We start from the raw sequence: 17,538 nt of genomic DNA on the forward strand, positions 1-17,538 counted from the left end.
TATATATATATATATATATATATATATATATATATACACACACACACACACACACACACACACACACACAGTATATGAATTGGAAAACTCTGGAATTACTGGCTGTTAAACATGACTTGACCCACTTATAAAGGTGCACAATAATCCTGAGCTCCACCCTTTAAGAGTTGGGAGTTATTTAAACTATGCTTTTTAACGGATACAAGCAAATTACATGTTTTATATGTTGTTAACAACAGTTGGAACAAGAAAGTTTAGCAAGAGAGGTTGTTTGTAATATTTTACAAGAAGGCCATCAGTTGAGCCCCACCTTTTTTGGTTCAAGTTATGTTTATCAAGCCATGTTTCCATCCTAAATATTTATATCTTGTGAACATTCTAATACCAGCATTTCATGTAAGAATATATTTAAAACACAGAAAACTAACCTATTTCAGTTTTAAAAATCTAATACAGTACTTGTATTCCTGTTAAATAAGAAACATGAGTTTACCAGGCTGTTTAAAAAATTAGTGTTTTAGCACAATAACACCACACTGTCAGATCTCACATATGTCATTTTACTTAAATATAAAATACTGGAGATTTTTGCCTCATACTTGTTAATTTAGTTTGTGTCTTTTCTAAAATGAACACATCTGGGGCTGTATCTCCAGACTGACCAATCAGTCTCAGAGTGTGATATGCATTTAGAAAGACTGACTGGAATGTTCAATCACAAATTTCACTATACTGTTCTTAAACAGCTGAAAGAATAAAGCCTTATCTTTGTCACAAGTCAGAACAAGGGCACATGAAGAGGTGTCGAGGAATAAATGGGATAGCCCAGTGGAGGGTCTGCTGCCTGCACCGTGAGGTTTCGGAGCAGCACAGGATGCGCTTGGATACTGTATCGTTCCTCGTCATCATTGGTGGCGTAAAGGAGCTCCCAGGATAGATTAGCCCACTGTCCCCGGATTCCTTCGGAATTTAACTTTCCCACATGGACTAACCATTCCTGTAGAGTGAGCACACGTCCTTTATAGGTGCCCTGTGAAGGAAAATAAATAAGGTCATGACACAAGCCAGAAGGTTTTCTGACAGATCACAGTATCATGGATGAATAATGTATTGAAAACTGACAGGGGTAAATTGTTAATTTATTCATTACATTATGAACAAAAGACCATCATATTGACATTACAAACCTACTGTACACTACCAATGTTTTCCTCCCCTTTACCACAAAACCTAAATAGGTAAGAGAATAACAAGATAACAATGGCAGGACAAAATTAAATCAACATCCAGTTATTTAAATACTGTTGCTGTTTTGACAACTGGGTTACAACATAAAATTAAGTGTTTAAAAAGAACCTGTCATGACACTCTGACAGGTTATAAAATTGCTGGCCTCCTATTTCTTAATGTATTTGCTTTCGCTTGCATGCTTTATTTATTGTTTAGTCTTATTTTCTAATGAGAATAAAGAGACTGCAATTTATTACCATGGTGGGATCGTGGCCCAGTGAGAAAAGATATGGCTTTTTTTGCAGCACAGCCTGTTGCCACCTGGCATCAGACGCCCTCCCAATGTACCAGTCCCTTTCATACTCCTCTAGATAGTTAGCCAGCTCGCTGAAATCCTCCACCAGACCCAGGCTAGCTTTATCAAACATCAATTTGAAGGTGTATCTATAAAAAGAACAGCAAGAGAAAATGAACATAAATGCCAAGCAAATATAAATAAATCATAGTCAACCCCTTTATAATGCTGTGGTCAGGAGACATGGTTAAGAAACCATACTGTTTGTGTTCCATTGTTATTCATTTTCCAGAAATCATGAGAAATACGTGGGACGCATCTACTGGCCATCTTGGTGTTGCTGAAGAGACAATTGTTCCCTCTTCTAGTACAGGCAACAGATTTTAATAAGAACCATGTTCCACAGGCTTTCTAATGCAGAATGACTTGGGATATCATTGCCTTTATCCCAAGAAGGGGGTATAATCACCTTTGCAGATGGCACTTTTTGTGATTAAAGGAAAAACAAATCTCTCACCCAGTCATTCTACACTGCTGGCTAGATGCAAAACACGCTTACTATTTTTCCACCTCACCTGAAGGCTTTTAAAACAAGCTGAAATAGCTCTGGTTTTCCTGTCAGCCAATCCAACCCCACTGTCCATGGAACATCGCCACAGTATACTTTGTAGACATAACTGGGGCTTAAGACAGTAGATTCAGCTCCTAGTGTCACCCCATAGCAAGTCATCACCACATGGGCGTAGAGGTCCATCAAGGCTCCATCATTCAGGACTCCTTCCAGTATATCAGAGGGCCTTTCTTCCATATTGGCAATGTCCAGCTGACTCAGGACAGACTTGTACCAGCCTTCAGGGAAAAGCTTTGTTAACTGCTGCATCCTGGCGCCTGGGAGAGCACTTGATCTCCACTCCTGCGGTACATTTAGCTGCTTAGAATGAGAAGAACTGAAGATAACCATTGGCACAGCCTCAGCCTCGCTCAGTCTTTCTAATTCCCTTCCCTTGTCTATTGCTGGGAGTCCGAATCCAAGTGCCTGCCGTGCTTTGTCTGTTGACGTCACATTGAAAGACTCATAGAAAGAGCTCTGCATTTCAACAGAGCCAGGAAGAGTTGCCAACGCCTGTTTTGGGACTGGATTATTTATACCTGTTTTTTTCTTGGTTGGCTCAGGGCCAAACAAATCGTCATCATCTGACCAATCATCAAAGGTCTCTGAATTTAAACTTGGAGTATTCCTTATGATGCTTTTTATTGTGGCGACGTTGACCTCTACAAACTGTTCTGCTACAACCTGGGCTGGTTTTGCCCCTCTCGTGTCCTCTGGTACAGTTCCTTCAAGTGTTTTGCTTTTTTTAGAGCAATACTGCAGGAGCACCCAAAACAAAATTTTAACAAAATCATCCTTCATTTGTTTCAAGTTGTCATGGGAGTCAATGATGCCAGTCAGTACACTCCTAGCATCTGAATAGAGGTGCACAGGCAGAGCAGCGCAGGGGGTTAAGATGTTGCTGAAATGGTGGTTCACGGTCGATTTCTCCTCCTGCTCAAAGGCCATTTCAAACAGCTCGTCCACTTTCCGAGCTTCAGCAGTGTGACAAGAGGTCTCTTGTAGCTCTAACCCCTGGAAAACAGAGAGAGAAACAGGTAACGGAGGAGGCATGTGCAGGCTGGCATAGCACCCGAGGGAGTTACCATAAAAATGCAAGTAGTTTGTATGGCTGACACATTTTATGATCCTACAATAGGTAAAGTGGAGATATCATAGGAACGGCATGAAAAATATAGAAAAAAACATTACCTTAATATTAAGAGAACAGTAGCTAAAACCTCTCTCCAGAACCATGACCCACATGACTCGGTCCTGAAACCGGCAAAGGAAGTGAGTCCCAGGAGACGGGACACCTGAAGAGATCAAGAAAGCAGACATGTAATAGGAATAGCAGAAAAATAAAAGCAGCTTCATTCCAGCCTATCCTCCACGGTGCAAAAAAGGAACAGAACTTTAACAGCAATGTGTAACAACAAAAGCTGTTTTTACAGAAATTGTCAAAAATGCATCATTTCAAGTTACTACCTTGAGACATCAGAAGTCATTAATGTGGGTTATGAAAACGCTACATAACACACAGAGAGTAGCTAAAACACAAACATTTCTGATTGCTGCAATTGAACAGAGTCCCAGTTTGAGAAGGACAAAGGGATTATTTGATGCGCTGCACAAATAGTAAAAATTGTATATATATGAACTTTTCGGTTTGTATTTTCCAAGTCTCTACCTCCCTGTAAATGTTAATTAGTCGTTGTTAAGCTGTCTCTACATCCTAACAAAGAGAGAAAACTATTACATTAAAAGACTGGATTTAAGTTTTTTTTTTCTTTGCTGCAAATCAAGGAGATTTTAAATAGTGTACACTCTGTACTGCGTACTTCATGCTGAAAAGAAAATCCGTCAGGAAAACTCTGTTAAACGAGTGAAAACAACAAAAGCACAAGGATAAACTAGACGACTGCAAGAATGAAATGCAATTAGGATCAGCGATGAGCAATCAGAGTAATTTGTCACATCTGTTTGAAATAAAAATTATGCGAAACCGAATCAGGCTCAAGATCTGAAGGTAAAAACAAGTGACACTTTTATAATTAACAGTTTTTTCTAAGTTTAATCAAGAAACAGAATCGGCTCAAACTAAGCTTAAAGGTGATCAAAAATAAAACCCTATATACATACTATGTTGACATAGTTTGAAAGCAACAACTAATTGAAATATCAACACTGGGATGTAATGTTCAATGTACAAAAATCCTTCATTAGAGAAAGACAGACAGAGAGCAAGAGAAAACAACATGGTCTACCATCGCTTGCATCTGTAACATTGTTGTCTTCAGTAACGGCATGAATCATTTGATAGAAAAAAAATGATGGCGAGAGAAATAACTAAAGCTTTGTAAACTGTGATGCTGTAATTTTTTATAGCTAGACGGCAATGTTTTTATTGCCCAAGGATAATGTCATATGTCATACGAGTGTCTCACAGAAACTACAATGCTAGATGATGTAAAGTGACATTTCATGTATTTCGCTGGTGTTCAGAGCTCAATGACGCTAGAATGTCAAAAAAAGGGGGCATTAAGTAATAAGATTTTTCACATTTGCAATGTCAATTATGTAATGAAAAACCCTTAATCTAGCTCATCAAATTTTAACTGAATGAATTATAAACATCTAGGTCGGCCAATATTACTTGTAGTCTTGTGATTTTTTTTTTAAAATAATTATTATGATCATTTTTTAAAACATGATCCAAATGATCCCCAATGACTTGTTATAGAGGGATCAAATAACCCTTTTGCTACACCGTGATAGGATTTGCTCTGCTAGACTGTTTCAGTGCTGCAGGGCCTCAGACATCCTTCTGTCCTGTCTGGTTGACTTTGCTAGATTAGACAGGTTAACAAAACAGCAATTCTTTCCATTGTAGCATGATGGGGTGAGCTGAACCCCAAGCAGCACAGATCACACAGTGCAAACAGGTACTGGGAGATCAAAAAAAAAGTTTTAAACAGTATCTTTACTTTTATGACATTTGCAATCATTCTGAATGGTAGTTTATAGAAGTAAAAACCTGCATCGTCTATTCTAGCTCTTACTTCTATAAAGACACTTCGGCTGACCCAACCTGGGTAACAGAACTAAACAGAAGAGCAGCCCCTGAACTCAGGTTTTAAAAAAAAAAAAAAAAAAAAAATACAGAAACTATCAAAAGGTTAAAAATAACACAACATTCGAGTAATTGCAATACAAACCACCTATAATGGCTGCAAACATCATAAACACTGCAAGTGGAGAGTGAAAAAAATGGGATTCAGTGTCTTTTTGGAAAAAAAAAGGTATTTTACAGGAAAAAAAATTGGTACAGGGTGACAGTTCGTTTTACAGAATAAAGAAATAGTGCAAATATGCGCTAGAATCCACTGAAGTTATTAACAAAACACACATACTGCACAAGGGCATCTACTATTAAAAAAATAATATAAATTGAATATCCAAGTGAATACCCACGTGCGGACCCAACAAGCGAATGGTCCAGCGGGATACCAGCAAGTATCAGCAGGTCAGGAGTTCATTTTGCAGTCATATTTGTCTGGCTAAGGACTGAAGCTCAGTCTTCACTGCAATGATTTTTTACCTGGGGCAAACCCAGAAACTATTTCTGCCTGTACATAGCAAGTAGTAACAAGCAGTTCCCAAGCAGTAATATCGAACTCAAACAAACCACAGCGGCAAGCGAGACACTCTGCATGTTAATGCTTTAACTAATGATGGCTGGGACGCAAGTTGAATTATGAAAGCAGATTATTAATTTTAGGGTTAATTTAACCGATCCAAAAACAGCTTGGATGAGTGATCTTAAGTCTCTGCTTCTGACAAGATACAAAAAATTGCTCGTAAATCATTTGGACGGTATCCTTACCCAAACTTCCAGTTGCAAACGCAGTTTGGAAAGCCTCTGTCAGGCTCCACAACATCTGCTGGTAATACACCGAATCAGGGCACATGCAGGCGGCTGCCCCCACGGTGCCCGGCCAGCTCCTGACCGGTCTGGGGAAACCCACTAAGAAGACCGGCAGGGTGAAAAGAGGGAGCAGCGGAGCGGAAAGCACGGCTGACAGGGCGATGACAGCCAGCAGCATGGGAAAGAGCACTGCATTGATCATGATATGTGTGGCAGTGGACTTCCGTCTCTGTTTCTTCTCTGTCCAGGATGATATGAGGACAGTCAAGGCAAACTTGAGCTTGGAAAAAAACTGAGTAAGGCGATCCCAAATAATGCCAACCTGTAAAAAATAAATAAATAAATAATCAAATTAAAATAAATAAATAAAAATGGCATAACTGCAATCCCTTAAACCAGGTCACCCATAGAGAAAAATAGAAAACAAACCCGAACTAAACAATACATATTTGTAATAAATAAACAGTTTAACATGACAGTCCCACTCACAATTCAGATAAACCTATATATAAATACAACATTCACTGAGACATTTAGCATCGTTGTGAAACCACGTACAAGACCTACGAATTGCGACAAATATTGAGCAGAAGCTAAATGTCATGCTGACACAGCTAAAGCCAGTAAGGCATAATGAAAGCAGCCTTATGAAGCTCACTTACATATTTTTTTTTTTGGTGAGGCTAGTACTTGAGGCACTAAATAGGCCAGAATGAGAATCTAAAATTTAAATAGAAGTGTCCATGAAATTAACCTAGTAACAAAACCACCGCCTAATTCTTCACAATTGCCACCGGCATGCAGACTAAACTTCCCTCGGCTCCTAAGAGGTCCATCTCTCCAGGACAGGCATGCTTGCTTGAAGGTACAACTGCTTGAGCTATCTCTGTGGATGACTCTCCAGTGGTGTCAATCCAGTACTTTTCTTGGGCACCAATATCTATTGTGAATTATATTTTATTAACTTTTTTTTTTTTTTACCAATAGTAGTTGGATTCCAGTTCCCAAGCTGTTCCACCATACTAGATAACTCTTTAAAGCCGCCAGACGCACAATAGCGATCACCACCATCTCCAATAAAGCATGCTCTGTGTTCTGCCACAACTGTGAAACAAAAAAAAAACAAGTTACAGTATCTTTGTGAAACCAGCACATGTAATCCTGCTTTACTGAATATTTACATCCAAGTGAGACAAGTCATATGGAAAACATAACAGCAGGACTGCAAACAAAAGCTTACTGCTAACACACTACACATAAACAAACAACCTACACTGACTCTCAATGTAATTGGAATGATCTATTTGGCCAGATACATACATGGTAAAACAGTATATAGGATAGTTTTTTTGTTTTTTTGTTTTTAATCAATTAGACAACTTACTGTTCTGAAAGCTCTAGTGAATCCAATGCAAAGGGTAGCTGTGTGAAGACCCTGCAGTGAGATATCCATTGCAAGAAATCCAATCATGGTAAAAGGAGACACTGAAAGGATAAAAACCATAAGAACAATCTAAGTTTTATTTTTTTAAAGTTCAGTAAAAGCTTAAAAAAAAAAAAAAACATTCAAAGCTTCTGCAAATGTAATTTCGAGAGCAAGCAGCTTTAAATGACATGAAAACTTTCATTTTTTAAATTTATTTTATTGCTTACCTTTAAGATTTTTACATTTGTTCTAGGTCCATGTGTCATTTCTCAAATAATGACTTCTGTTAATTTGCTAAACTGGGTGAGGTCCGTCTATGTCTTTCCAGTTTTACTTATGCACTGTACACTACACTATAGCTAAGGCATATGTGCTAATTTATGGTGGGTGGAGTTATTTGCAAGGTAAGTGCATGTATGCAGGACTATTGTAGAAATAAATACTTAGAAAGAAAAAAGTGAAATAAAAAAGCTACTTGCTCCAATTAAATTCTTCATTTTTTTGTAAGCAAAAAAATATATGTTTTTAAGGTTTTAAACGAAATCATAATACCCCATAAAATCTCATGATCTTACCTAGATTAATTAAAAGTCTTCTCACAATACCAGCCTTCATAAGCGCACTTTGCTTTTGTTTAAAAACTTTCAAATTTCTTATCTGTTGAGGGTAGAAAGGGTTTCGAAAGACCCCACAGAAGATGTATGCACCTTGAACTTCTCGTAAAATCCATGAAACAATGAGGAGTGATATGAGGATATAGCTGACGATGGCTTGTGGGCTGGTTGCAGATGTTTCTGAAATTGTTCCAAAGTGATGCAGGAGAGCAGCTTCTGCAAGAGCTGCCAGAAGGATAGTCAGGTAAATGAAGAACTCCTTCCAACCCAGCCTCCAGCCCAGACTACAGGGCATGTCTCTGAGGTCAGCCTGGGCATCGGGGCTTCTGCAGCAGGACTGGAACATGAGCTGCACCTGGCTGAAGTCAAGGCTCAGAATGAACCCCATTCCAGTTGTGAAAAGAACGACCCCAAGAGAGCTGGGAATGAAATAGGTCCCTATAGCCACTCCGACAGAAACAAGAAACATCACCACCAACCTGAAAACAAAAGAAAATCATAACTTACTCTACTAGATGTTTACTTCTGATCTTTTTTTTTTTTTTTAATGGATTTTATAACTGTTTTTGAGCCGATCCAAATTGTCCAATTGAAAAAAAGTCACCTTTCCACTGCTACCCACTTCTGGTGATCTAACTCCAGCTGATTTTCCTCCCCAAATTCAAAGGCCAATATGGGGCCTTATCAATATATTTAATACTTCATTGATCAAATCACACAAAAGAATCAGTATGTCAATTTAAAGATAGCAAACAATACTGTACTGTTTGTAAGTACAGTATTGTACATACTGTTTGTAAGATACCTAATGGTAATGCAATATGCTTTGTATCACCTGCACAACAGCATAATAAAATGCAACATATCATCTTTCACTACCTGATGTTTGTGGCCATTGCTGAACCTCCAAGTCCAAATACCAAGGTCTGTTCCATGCCCCAGAGGAACACTGCATCAACTGGAGAGAGGATGCCAAGGGCCCAGAGAAGTGGAAGAAACAAAAAGATGATGTGCAAAGCCTGGTTTGCTTGTTGTAGGTCTGGGATTGTGGCATTAAATCTAAAACAAAACAGAAATGTATAAATCTGAGTGTGCAGAAGTAAACATCAAGGAGTACTGTTATTTAAATATACTGCTGGTAACACATTTCTATTTTTCTTATTTATATGCGATTGTGATATTGTTTATACAGTTGTAAATCAGACATATTTAACTGAATATTTTTTTATAATATACTTTTAAACAAAACTACATTAATTCTAATCCTCCAAATAAGGCACATATTCCAATTCCTGATTAGTAAGGGTTAAAGCTCAATTTGCTACTGTATGCAATGTGAGTTTTATTCCCACCCCTTTCATAACCAACAAGATTGCTGAAACCACAGATGTTACTGATAACCCTTGGTAAGTAAGAGTCTGGTTGGCTCAATGAAGTAGCTTTTCTCTTTTGGGAGTCTGGTTTGATATTGAACCCAATTGGCAACAATGTTCTCCGAACTACTACTGCCAATGGTCACTTCTCTGGCAGAGTTGCAAACATCCAGGAATTTTATGGGCATGGTAAAACACCTTACAGGGAGTAAAGCAGATTGGCAAAGAAAATAATAACAGCCATTTCAACTGTAGCTGCCGATGCAATCTTTGTAGATAAATAAAGGCAGTGTATCAAGCACAAGCCTGTAAACACATAAAGGAAACCCGTTGAAAAAGCGCTAGGGTTCGCCTTTTGTAACCCTGCTTTGACTGTACCTGTCTGCAAGATCCACTGCAATGAAGGCAAATATATACAAAGGTCTAGTGAGTGGGGTTATCTCATAAGTGTCTTGTGCTTGGAATGTAGCAGTCTCTGTAGCTGTATTGATAATTAATGAATATTCACCAATGCACAGGGTCACCCATCCAAACACAAAGATCATGACAGCAGCCCCTGTGTTGTTGTACAAAGAACTCAATCTATTGAGTAATAAATACCATGTCCCCAACCCACACAGCGCCCCAGCAAGAACTGTGTGAAATATTGCGTTGACGATAAACTTCTTTCCGGGAATAATAAATTTGATTGTCTCAGAGCCAGCACAGCTGGCAAATTCAAATTCCTCTTCATCTGTGAGAATATTTTGAGTCTGGAGTCTTTCTACGGTAACGGTTCTTCGTCTGGCACACAAGTTCATGATCTGGATGACTGAAGCAGCTATCACCATTAGTACTCCAGAAAGCACAGCTGCGTAGTAATCCTCCAAGAGACGCAGCTGGTACAAAAGCGTCCCTACCCCTCCAAAAACCCATGGTGTCAGAAACAAGATGATCTGATTTACGTAGATGTAAGGTGGAGCACAGTATCCTAGTTTGAACTGAGGTCCTCCCAGCACAGTCTGTGGAAAACGCTTCCAAAAGAATTCCTGCTTGTATTCATTGAGCAATGGGACATCTGGACCCATTCTGAATATAGCCTTGTGCTTTTCCAGGTCATCCTCACCACCTGATGCAGTGTAGCATTATCTGGAAATGTAATAAAAAAAAAAATTAAAATTAAAAAGAGGATAAGAAGTCAACTGGGGTAAAAGTGGGTGTTTGTTTGATATCCAGCTTCAAAGAGATGTATTCAGTTTAATAACTGTAACATTAATAAACCATATATTCAAAATAACCCAACCAAAATGTAAAATGTTTATTTACATGTGTGGCTTGATTCGCTTGAAATACGTAATTTTTAAAACTTTACACTGCCAAGTACATTTGCAACACTTTCCACTCAGTACTGTATTAAAAGCGGTTAAATAAAATACATTATATTATTAAACAATCTATCAGATGTACAACGTTACTTAAGTTATAATTAAAATCACGTAAAAAATGATTACAAATGTTTAACAAAATATGTTATCGTAGTTACTGATTTAATCAAAGCACAATGGTATTTAATACCAACTCAAGTAACAGCTACCTTTTCTACCTTACATATTACAATAGGAACGACCTTCATTAAAAGCTGACTGAGTTGTTAATACATCCAGAATCCATTTCGTTTAACATTCAGCTGTTTTACTGAGTCTGGTTTACCCATAGAATTCTAACAGCATTCAACCGGCTACGCTGCGCCGGGCCACGCTTCGAGTATTGTTGTAAATACTAGCACACACCAGTGCGGTCACTTACAAATGCTAATGCTTTACTCCACAACGTAAATCACAGAATTTACTCCCGAAATATGTTGTCACTACAGATGTAACATATCCGAATGGTTTACTCAAAATTAAACTGTGCTCACTCACCCTTGACGCCCGCCCGTTTCTATGGACGAATGTAAACATAACACACAGAAACACAACAAGCTACACCGTGTACCAATACCAGCTGCCAGGCAATGCATCCTAACAAACCTTGGGAAAACAATCGAAGGGGAGTAATTGCTGCTTCCATAATACATAATTGTTGCATTCTTTTGAAAAATATGCATGCAAAGAATAATATTTAGCATTTCTTCTTTCCTTTTTTTAGAATTCCTACTAGCCACATGTAGCTTATGTGAAACAGGGGGTCTGTTTGTGTCTAGGCAACGCAAAATATTTAAAGGCGAAGCGCTGAAAAAACAACAAACCGCCTAACTAACGGTATTTTCCCCACCAAAATCTTGCTTCATGAAAACCACATGTGTTCATACGGTGTGGTATTATTATTCCTACACCGCCCCTCATTGGCATTTTCTTTGAACGGATACTTACAAGTGGTTTCAGCTTGCTCTCTAGCAGTAATATGGGTACTAAGTTTGAAATATCTGTTTAGTGTACTTTGTATTTTTCTGCTGTAATCTCAAAACCCCGAATTACTGTTAGCTCCTTTGGAGCTCCTGACAGACGCAACGCTCTCTTACGTGCAGACAGATGAATATATTCATAGTTACGCACGAACGTGACCTTTCACTCAGGAACGTAATGCTGAACATTTGTGGCCTGACGAGCACCCTCGTCACGTGATTTGGGCTATTCCGCCTAATATTTCCAAACCTTCAGCGTGTCTTACTTCTGCGCCAAAGGCAGAAGTTCTGTTATGTATAGTGCAGCTAATTTGTTTTTTATTTAATACAACGTTGTGTTTACCCTATTAACAAAACCGTTTTGTCAAGGATTGTTGAAAAAAAAAAAAAAAAAAAACATTTTCATTTTTTCAAACAAGTTTGCACATTATCACCTGTTTTACTGAGGATTTATTGGTTTCTCCAAGAGAATGCTTATAACAAAAAAATAGCCTTCAAAAAGTCCTTTAAATCTTTGTGGATAAGGTTCCTTGTGGGGCAAAGGGAAGAATTTCACTTTTCATTTTTAGATATTATTATATGATTAAGCACTAAACACAACACACACAGGCTGCTGTACATACAAGGTGTGTTCTAGTCAAACATGACCTTGAGGGAAAGCTGAACACACTAGGGTAGATTGCACATAAAACTAGTGTAATTCCGCAAAGTCCCATCGGCATAGAAGTTACAGAAGCTTGAAGCATGGCTGTAATAGGACGCCCTGCAGCCAGGCCATTACACAGACACTCACATCATCACCTGCCCTGAACTTATTACCAACAAGCTCTGCACCAATGAGAGAACGCTGGGAAACAACAATCCAAGAGTTTTACTTGCGCAGACCTCATACAATAGAATGGATTTTAATTTTGAGAGCTCAAGCAGCTTCAGGTTGTGAGCAGAAAAGTGTCTCTTAATCACCTTTGCCTCATTCAGCACTCTCATAAAGACTGCCTGGAGTGACAAACCTGGACTGACAAACTCTTCAGCTAATGTAACTGGAGAGCTTGAAGGAGATTTTTAGCATGCCGATTTTCTTTCAAACTCATCAGCGGACCATGCATAATTAATCATTAGCCTGGAGTAGAGTTTAAGCAATGTGTTTTGATTGAGGACAAGGCAAGGCTTCCAAACGGCTTTAGCTATGGGAGCCTTGTTCAAATGACGCAGGATTGTGAATGCGAGTGCAATTACCTTGTAACGTGTCAGTAAACGAGTCACTCGCACTGATTGCTGTGTGCGGTTTTCCAATTTTCAAATTCAGCTTCAAGGGCAAGGGGCTGCCCAGACTGCCTATCTTCAATCAAGAAAGACAGACTGCCCATTTATTTGTCACCAGAATGGCAAATGCCACCTTTTGTCTAAAAACTCCTGCAAATGTTATTGACATTAAGAGGTGCCACTAGAGGGGATCTCAACACTACACATTGTGCCTAGGTCTTTACATGTAAAATGCAATTTACTCCATTGATGTGAAACTAAAATAAACTATATTTTTTACAATTAAGTTACAAACAGCTCAGAAGTTTCATTAGTAGGAGTTCAAGCTGTGCCAGTGTTGTTTGTTGCAGTTTCATTTTCCTCTCACATGAATTGAGGAGAGTTACATTGTGGTGAAAGTGTCTGTAAAATAATGGGCTCAATTCTCGAAGCTGTTTACTCCAAATCACCATTAGCGCATTTTTTGTCTTACATAATTTCCATTTCTAAAATGAATAATAAACAATTTTAGACTAATCACAAGCCCCTAAATTAAACATCTGAATTGTATATTTCTGGGTTGGTAACTTTAATGGGTGTGTTTCATTTCTACTATCTGAAAAAATAATGTGAATGACAATTTGTCTACCAGTCTAAGGTTTTTTTTGTTGTTTTTTTTTAAACATACACTAAATCTAAAACTTTGTGAATAGGCCTAGTCAGTTCAACAAACATTTAGTCTGATTCCTTCAACGCCATCTGTACATAGCAGCATGTAAACAATCAAGACAGAGAACAGAGCTAGCTGATCTGAAGGCAGTCTTAAATAGTTATGTCACCATGAAATAATTATGAGCATTCCTGAAACAGAGAAAAACTAGTATGATTTAATTCATAGTTTCCCCAGAAATAATTTATGCCTATGTCTTTATCTGTGAGAAGGCAGGGTTGTCATTACAATTAAAACTGTCACAACAAAGACAAACTAAGAGCAAATGTGAAGCAGTACTTTTTTGAGTTTGAATACATTTTGGAGCTCAAAGTACAAACAAGGTGAGCTTATTATTTCTGTGCCTCTGTATGTGCACAGACCAGTGAGCCATGTTTCCCATGCTAGTATTCTGCATTTGTCTTACCACACACTGCTCTGTGTTTTATTGTGATATACACATTTATAATGAGAAAAACTGTCAGCTTTTGTAAAATAATATTGCAATGTACATATACAAATGGCAAGAGCCACATTTTCACTTCTGGGGTTGAGTAGAGTATGCCCTGTAAGTGAATTATACTTAAATATTTATTCAAAAAGTTGCTGCAGAGCATACTTAACTGCAGCCTTACAACAACCAAGAACCAGCCGCATATGCAAAATCATTATTCATTGATTGCACTCTGCTTCCTTGTCATAATTGCAAGGAAAAATCAAATCACCAAGGTGAACATCTGACGCAGAAAACAATACCCACGCTTACCCATTTCTAATATTTAGAGCACAGAAGCTTAAACTCTGATGTGCAATGTGACTTTAAAATCCAGGCATATTCATTATAGAACCAATATCCTCGAAAGGTTAACGAGTTGCATATTTCATCCAATGACTGTGCCAAAATAATTCCCCTTACTGAATGCAAACTCTGCTCCCCGTAAAGAAGATTACCATTCCTGCACACTGACTGTCACTGCTACCAGGGCCATGTACTGTTTGATTGCAATGTTTGTTAGGCTGCCAAGTCCTTGTCAGCCATTACTCTGATTCAGAAAGCCAGCATAGGTTAAGCCCCATATTATAGTAATCCCTTGGTGTGCATGTGGTTGCAGTTATACGTCATTGACTTTTCTATAGCATGAACAGATTAGCCATGAACACTTCTGCGGTCCACATCACCTGGCATGGAGGATAACATTGCACACGGTGGACCAAAAGTATGAAGACTGAGATTCAAACACCCATCTAAAGATCTTTTACTTAAAGGGCAAGATGCTTCAAATGACATTTCCGTTTGATTTCCCCTTACTATTTGATGGTGCAGTCATGCCAAGTGTTTCTGGGTTCTGTTGTTCCAATACTGAGTTCTTATCATTTTTCTCTTAATCTGCCTTACCTGGCTTTGAGCTGCATTGAGCTTGTTTGGAGAATCCTAAATGCTAAGAAGGAAAAACCTTCCTCATTCTGTTCATCCCCCATTTATACAAACAGAGTAGTAGGCGGAACTGGCAGAGTTGAAAGGAAAACCCTTAATTTGAATGGAATGAGGACAGCTGTTCAATCCCAGCATTTAGGATTCTCCAGACAAGCTCAAAGCTAGTTCAAAGCCAGGTAAAAGCAAATATAGAGACTCATAATATTTCAGTTATTAATCAATTAGAAACACCATAACCTGAAGACTTTCTTTGAGAATTAGCCATGTTTGGGATTTAACATCAAAGTACCTCTTCATAATGAACCCTGGCCAGCTCCATTTTTTTCAGTACCCTAGAAAGATCATGCTAATACAGAGAGGCATCCTGGTGCTGATAAGGAGTTGAAGTTACCTGCAGAAACACAGCACCTGCACCTGGTCTTGCCCTTATAACTAGTCCCAGAGGAGCGGAAATTGGCACAGTCAAAGGTGGGTCTGGGGCGGATGGAGAAAGGCCCCCCTGCCTCGGACCAACATCTAATTGCACCACAGTGGTAAACCTTTTCAGGTATTGGACAGTGAGACCTAGCAATGAGCATTCTCCCAGGGTTTGCATTTCTTCATCATTATAATTAGTCATAGATGCAGCAGTTAGTGTTTATTACTCAAGGTGGCTGGTGCTGAGAAGTAACAATAAGAACATATAACCCAATAACATCCCTCGTCAGATGCGAGCTGGCTGGTAAACAGAATCAGTAGGGGGTGCCTTCTTGAGTTACATGACGCTTTGTGGTTCCATGGAGACAGAGTCCACATAAACTTTCAAAGGTCAAGCAGATGATATGTAGAAGATTGCTGGGTTGCTTTTCTTTAAAAGTAGATTGGGTTTGTGCACAGTTATGATTTATTATAAATGCATCTGAGATACCTGTGATGGTTTGTGATACTGAAGGGTGGGACACCAGCTAGTTTCCTTTTTAAATATCTTGCTAAATAATCATCCATGATATTATTATTTTTTTAATATTGAATGCAAATCCCTTCGGTTTATTATTTTAATATTTTCTTGATGGAAGTGATTTGTTCTGGCTCGTCGACCTCCAGATGTTACTTTTCCATTAAATTAAAGACTGGGATCGTTGGGTTATTAAGAAAAGCTCAATATTAAAGTGAGGAAAATAAGGATCTAGATCAAAGAAGATTACCCTCTGTTTTCATTTCCCCCTTGTTTATTTTGGGCACCAGTCTATGGTTGTCTAGGAATGGGTGAGATAAGAACTACCAGACTCAAGCCCTATATATCTTGTAATCCCGGCATAGCTCAAATCAAGTTGGGTCCATGTCGACATGTTAAACCCCCTTAAGAATTAAGAAAAAGATTTAAAATTTAAATAAATTCCCAGATAAAAAATCCCTCAGTTAAAAGATCAGTAGAAAGACGTTCTTTGTATAGTACAATCAGATGCTCTTCTAGGATTAGGTTGCTTTTCAATCCTTAATCCTCGTTGATTTTATAAAATGCACTGAGGAAGGATGCTCAGTACATGTCAGATTGAGGACTAGAGGAATAAATGGATCTACAGTTATGTTGTGTGCATTTTAGTTTCGTTCCTATTGTTCACTTCGCTGTTCAACCCAGTGGCTCTTTTGGGATAGGGACAAGGTTTGGCCAATTAAAGTTCATTCACGCATCTTTTTTTTTAATCATCCCATTTGTTTTGCTGTTACTAAAGATGGTTTTCAATAAGGCATGGATTTTGTCCCGAATTATTGGTGAACAATAAAATCTGAATATTCCTACTATATGAACTATAAAGCTTGCGTATTATTTGAGGTGTGAGGTTTAAGGTAATCTACTTCCATATATTTTCTACATGTTTGACCTGATGACTTTGTTTGGAAGTGCAATGTCTTTTGTGAAAAACATACATTTTTGGTAGAATTTTTCATTGCTTTTCCATTTTATTTCTAATTTAAATGGTTTACAGGCTGGGTTGTTACATTTCAGATTGGTTTTAAAAGCTCTACTGTGCGTAAATATATATGCCATTTCACTGATTATACCAACTAAATGTTGTAAGGTGTTGTAATTTCTGACTCCATCTCAGATTACTCTCCATGAATGCCCACATTTAATGGCAAAACTAATTTGACTTCTCACTGGTCCATGTCTTTAACAGAAAATGCATTTCTCAGACTGATTGAGCACTTTAACAAATAGGTGGGTCCAGTGCAAATTACCCCAGTGTTTGCAAATACCTGTTCTCTTCAAGCAGTATAATGGGAACAGAATTATTGTGGTTTGAAAGCTGCAACATGGTTTTGAGTACCTGGA

General features: G+C 38.3%; 1 protein-coding gene across 3 annotated transcripts; it reads right to left on the reverse strand.

Moving 5' to 3' along the window:
- Positions 1-42: 42 nt before the first annotated feature.
- pcnx4 (pecanex 4) lies at positions 43-11,954 on the reverse strand. 3 transcript variants are annotated; one of them, XM_041266909.1, is made up of 11 exons: positions 11,807-11,954; positions 9,834-10,583; positions 8,962-9,141; positions 8,044-8,561; positions 7,427-7,527; positions 7,024-7,146; positions 6,001-6,364; positions 3,327-3,430; positions 2,101-3,149; positions 1,488-1,674; positions 43-1,030 (listed from the first exon to the last, which is right to left on the reverse strand). In XM_041266909.1, the coding sequence occupies exons 2-11, from the start codon at positions 10,520-10,522 to the stop codon at positions 779-781; spliced, it is 3,567 nt and encodes a 1,188-aa protein (XP_041122843.1). In that variant the 5' UTR covers positions 10,523-10,583; positions 11,807-11,954; the 3' UTR covers positions 43-778. The 3 variants fall into 3 exon arrangements, with proteins under 3 accessions (XP_041122843.1, XP_041122844.1, XP_041122845.1); XM_041266910.1 differs by lacking the exon at positions 11,807-11,954 and adding an exon at positions 11,241-11,340; XM_041266911.1 differs by lacking the exon at positions 11,807-11,954 and having other exon boundaries at positions 8,176-8,561; positions 9,834-10,578.
- Between the last annotated feature and the right edge of the window lie 5,584 nt (positions 11,955-17,538).

Source organism: Polyodon spathula, chromosome 12 (genome assembly GCF_017654505.1).
Source record: "Polyodon spathula isolate WHYD16114869_AA chromosome 12, ASM1765450v1, whole genome shotgun sequence".
Classification (NCBI taxonomy): Eukaryota; Metazoa; Chordata; class Actinopteri; order Acipenseriformes; family Polyodontidae; genus Polyodon; species Polyodon spathula.

Excerpts from the sequence above, each read along its gene's own strand:
- pcnx4 (XM_041266909.1), bottom strand. The coding sequence starts at position 10,522 with ATGGGTCCAGATGTCCCATTGCTCAATGAATACAAGCAGGAATTCTTT. Across the intron at positions 6,365-7,023 it reads CTGGAATCCAACTACTATTG|GTTGGCATTATTTGGGATCG; the intron begins GTAAAAAAAAAA and ends TATTTTTTACAG. Across the intron at positions 1,031-1,487 it reads TGGGCCACGATCCCACCATG|GGCACCTATAAAGGACGTGT; the intron begins GTAATAAATTGC and ends TTTCCTTCACAG.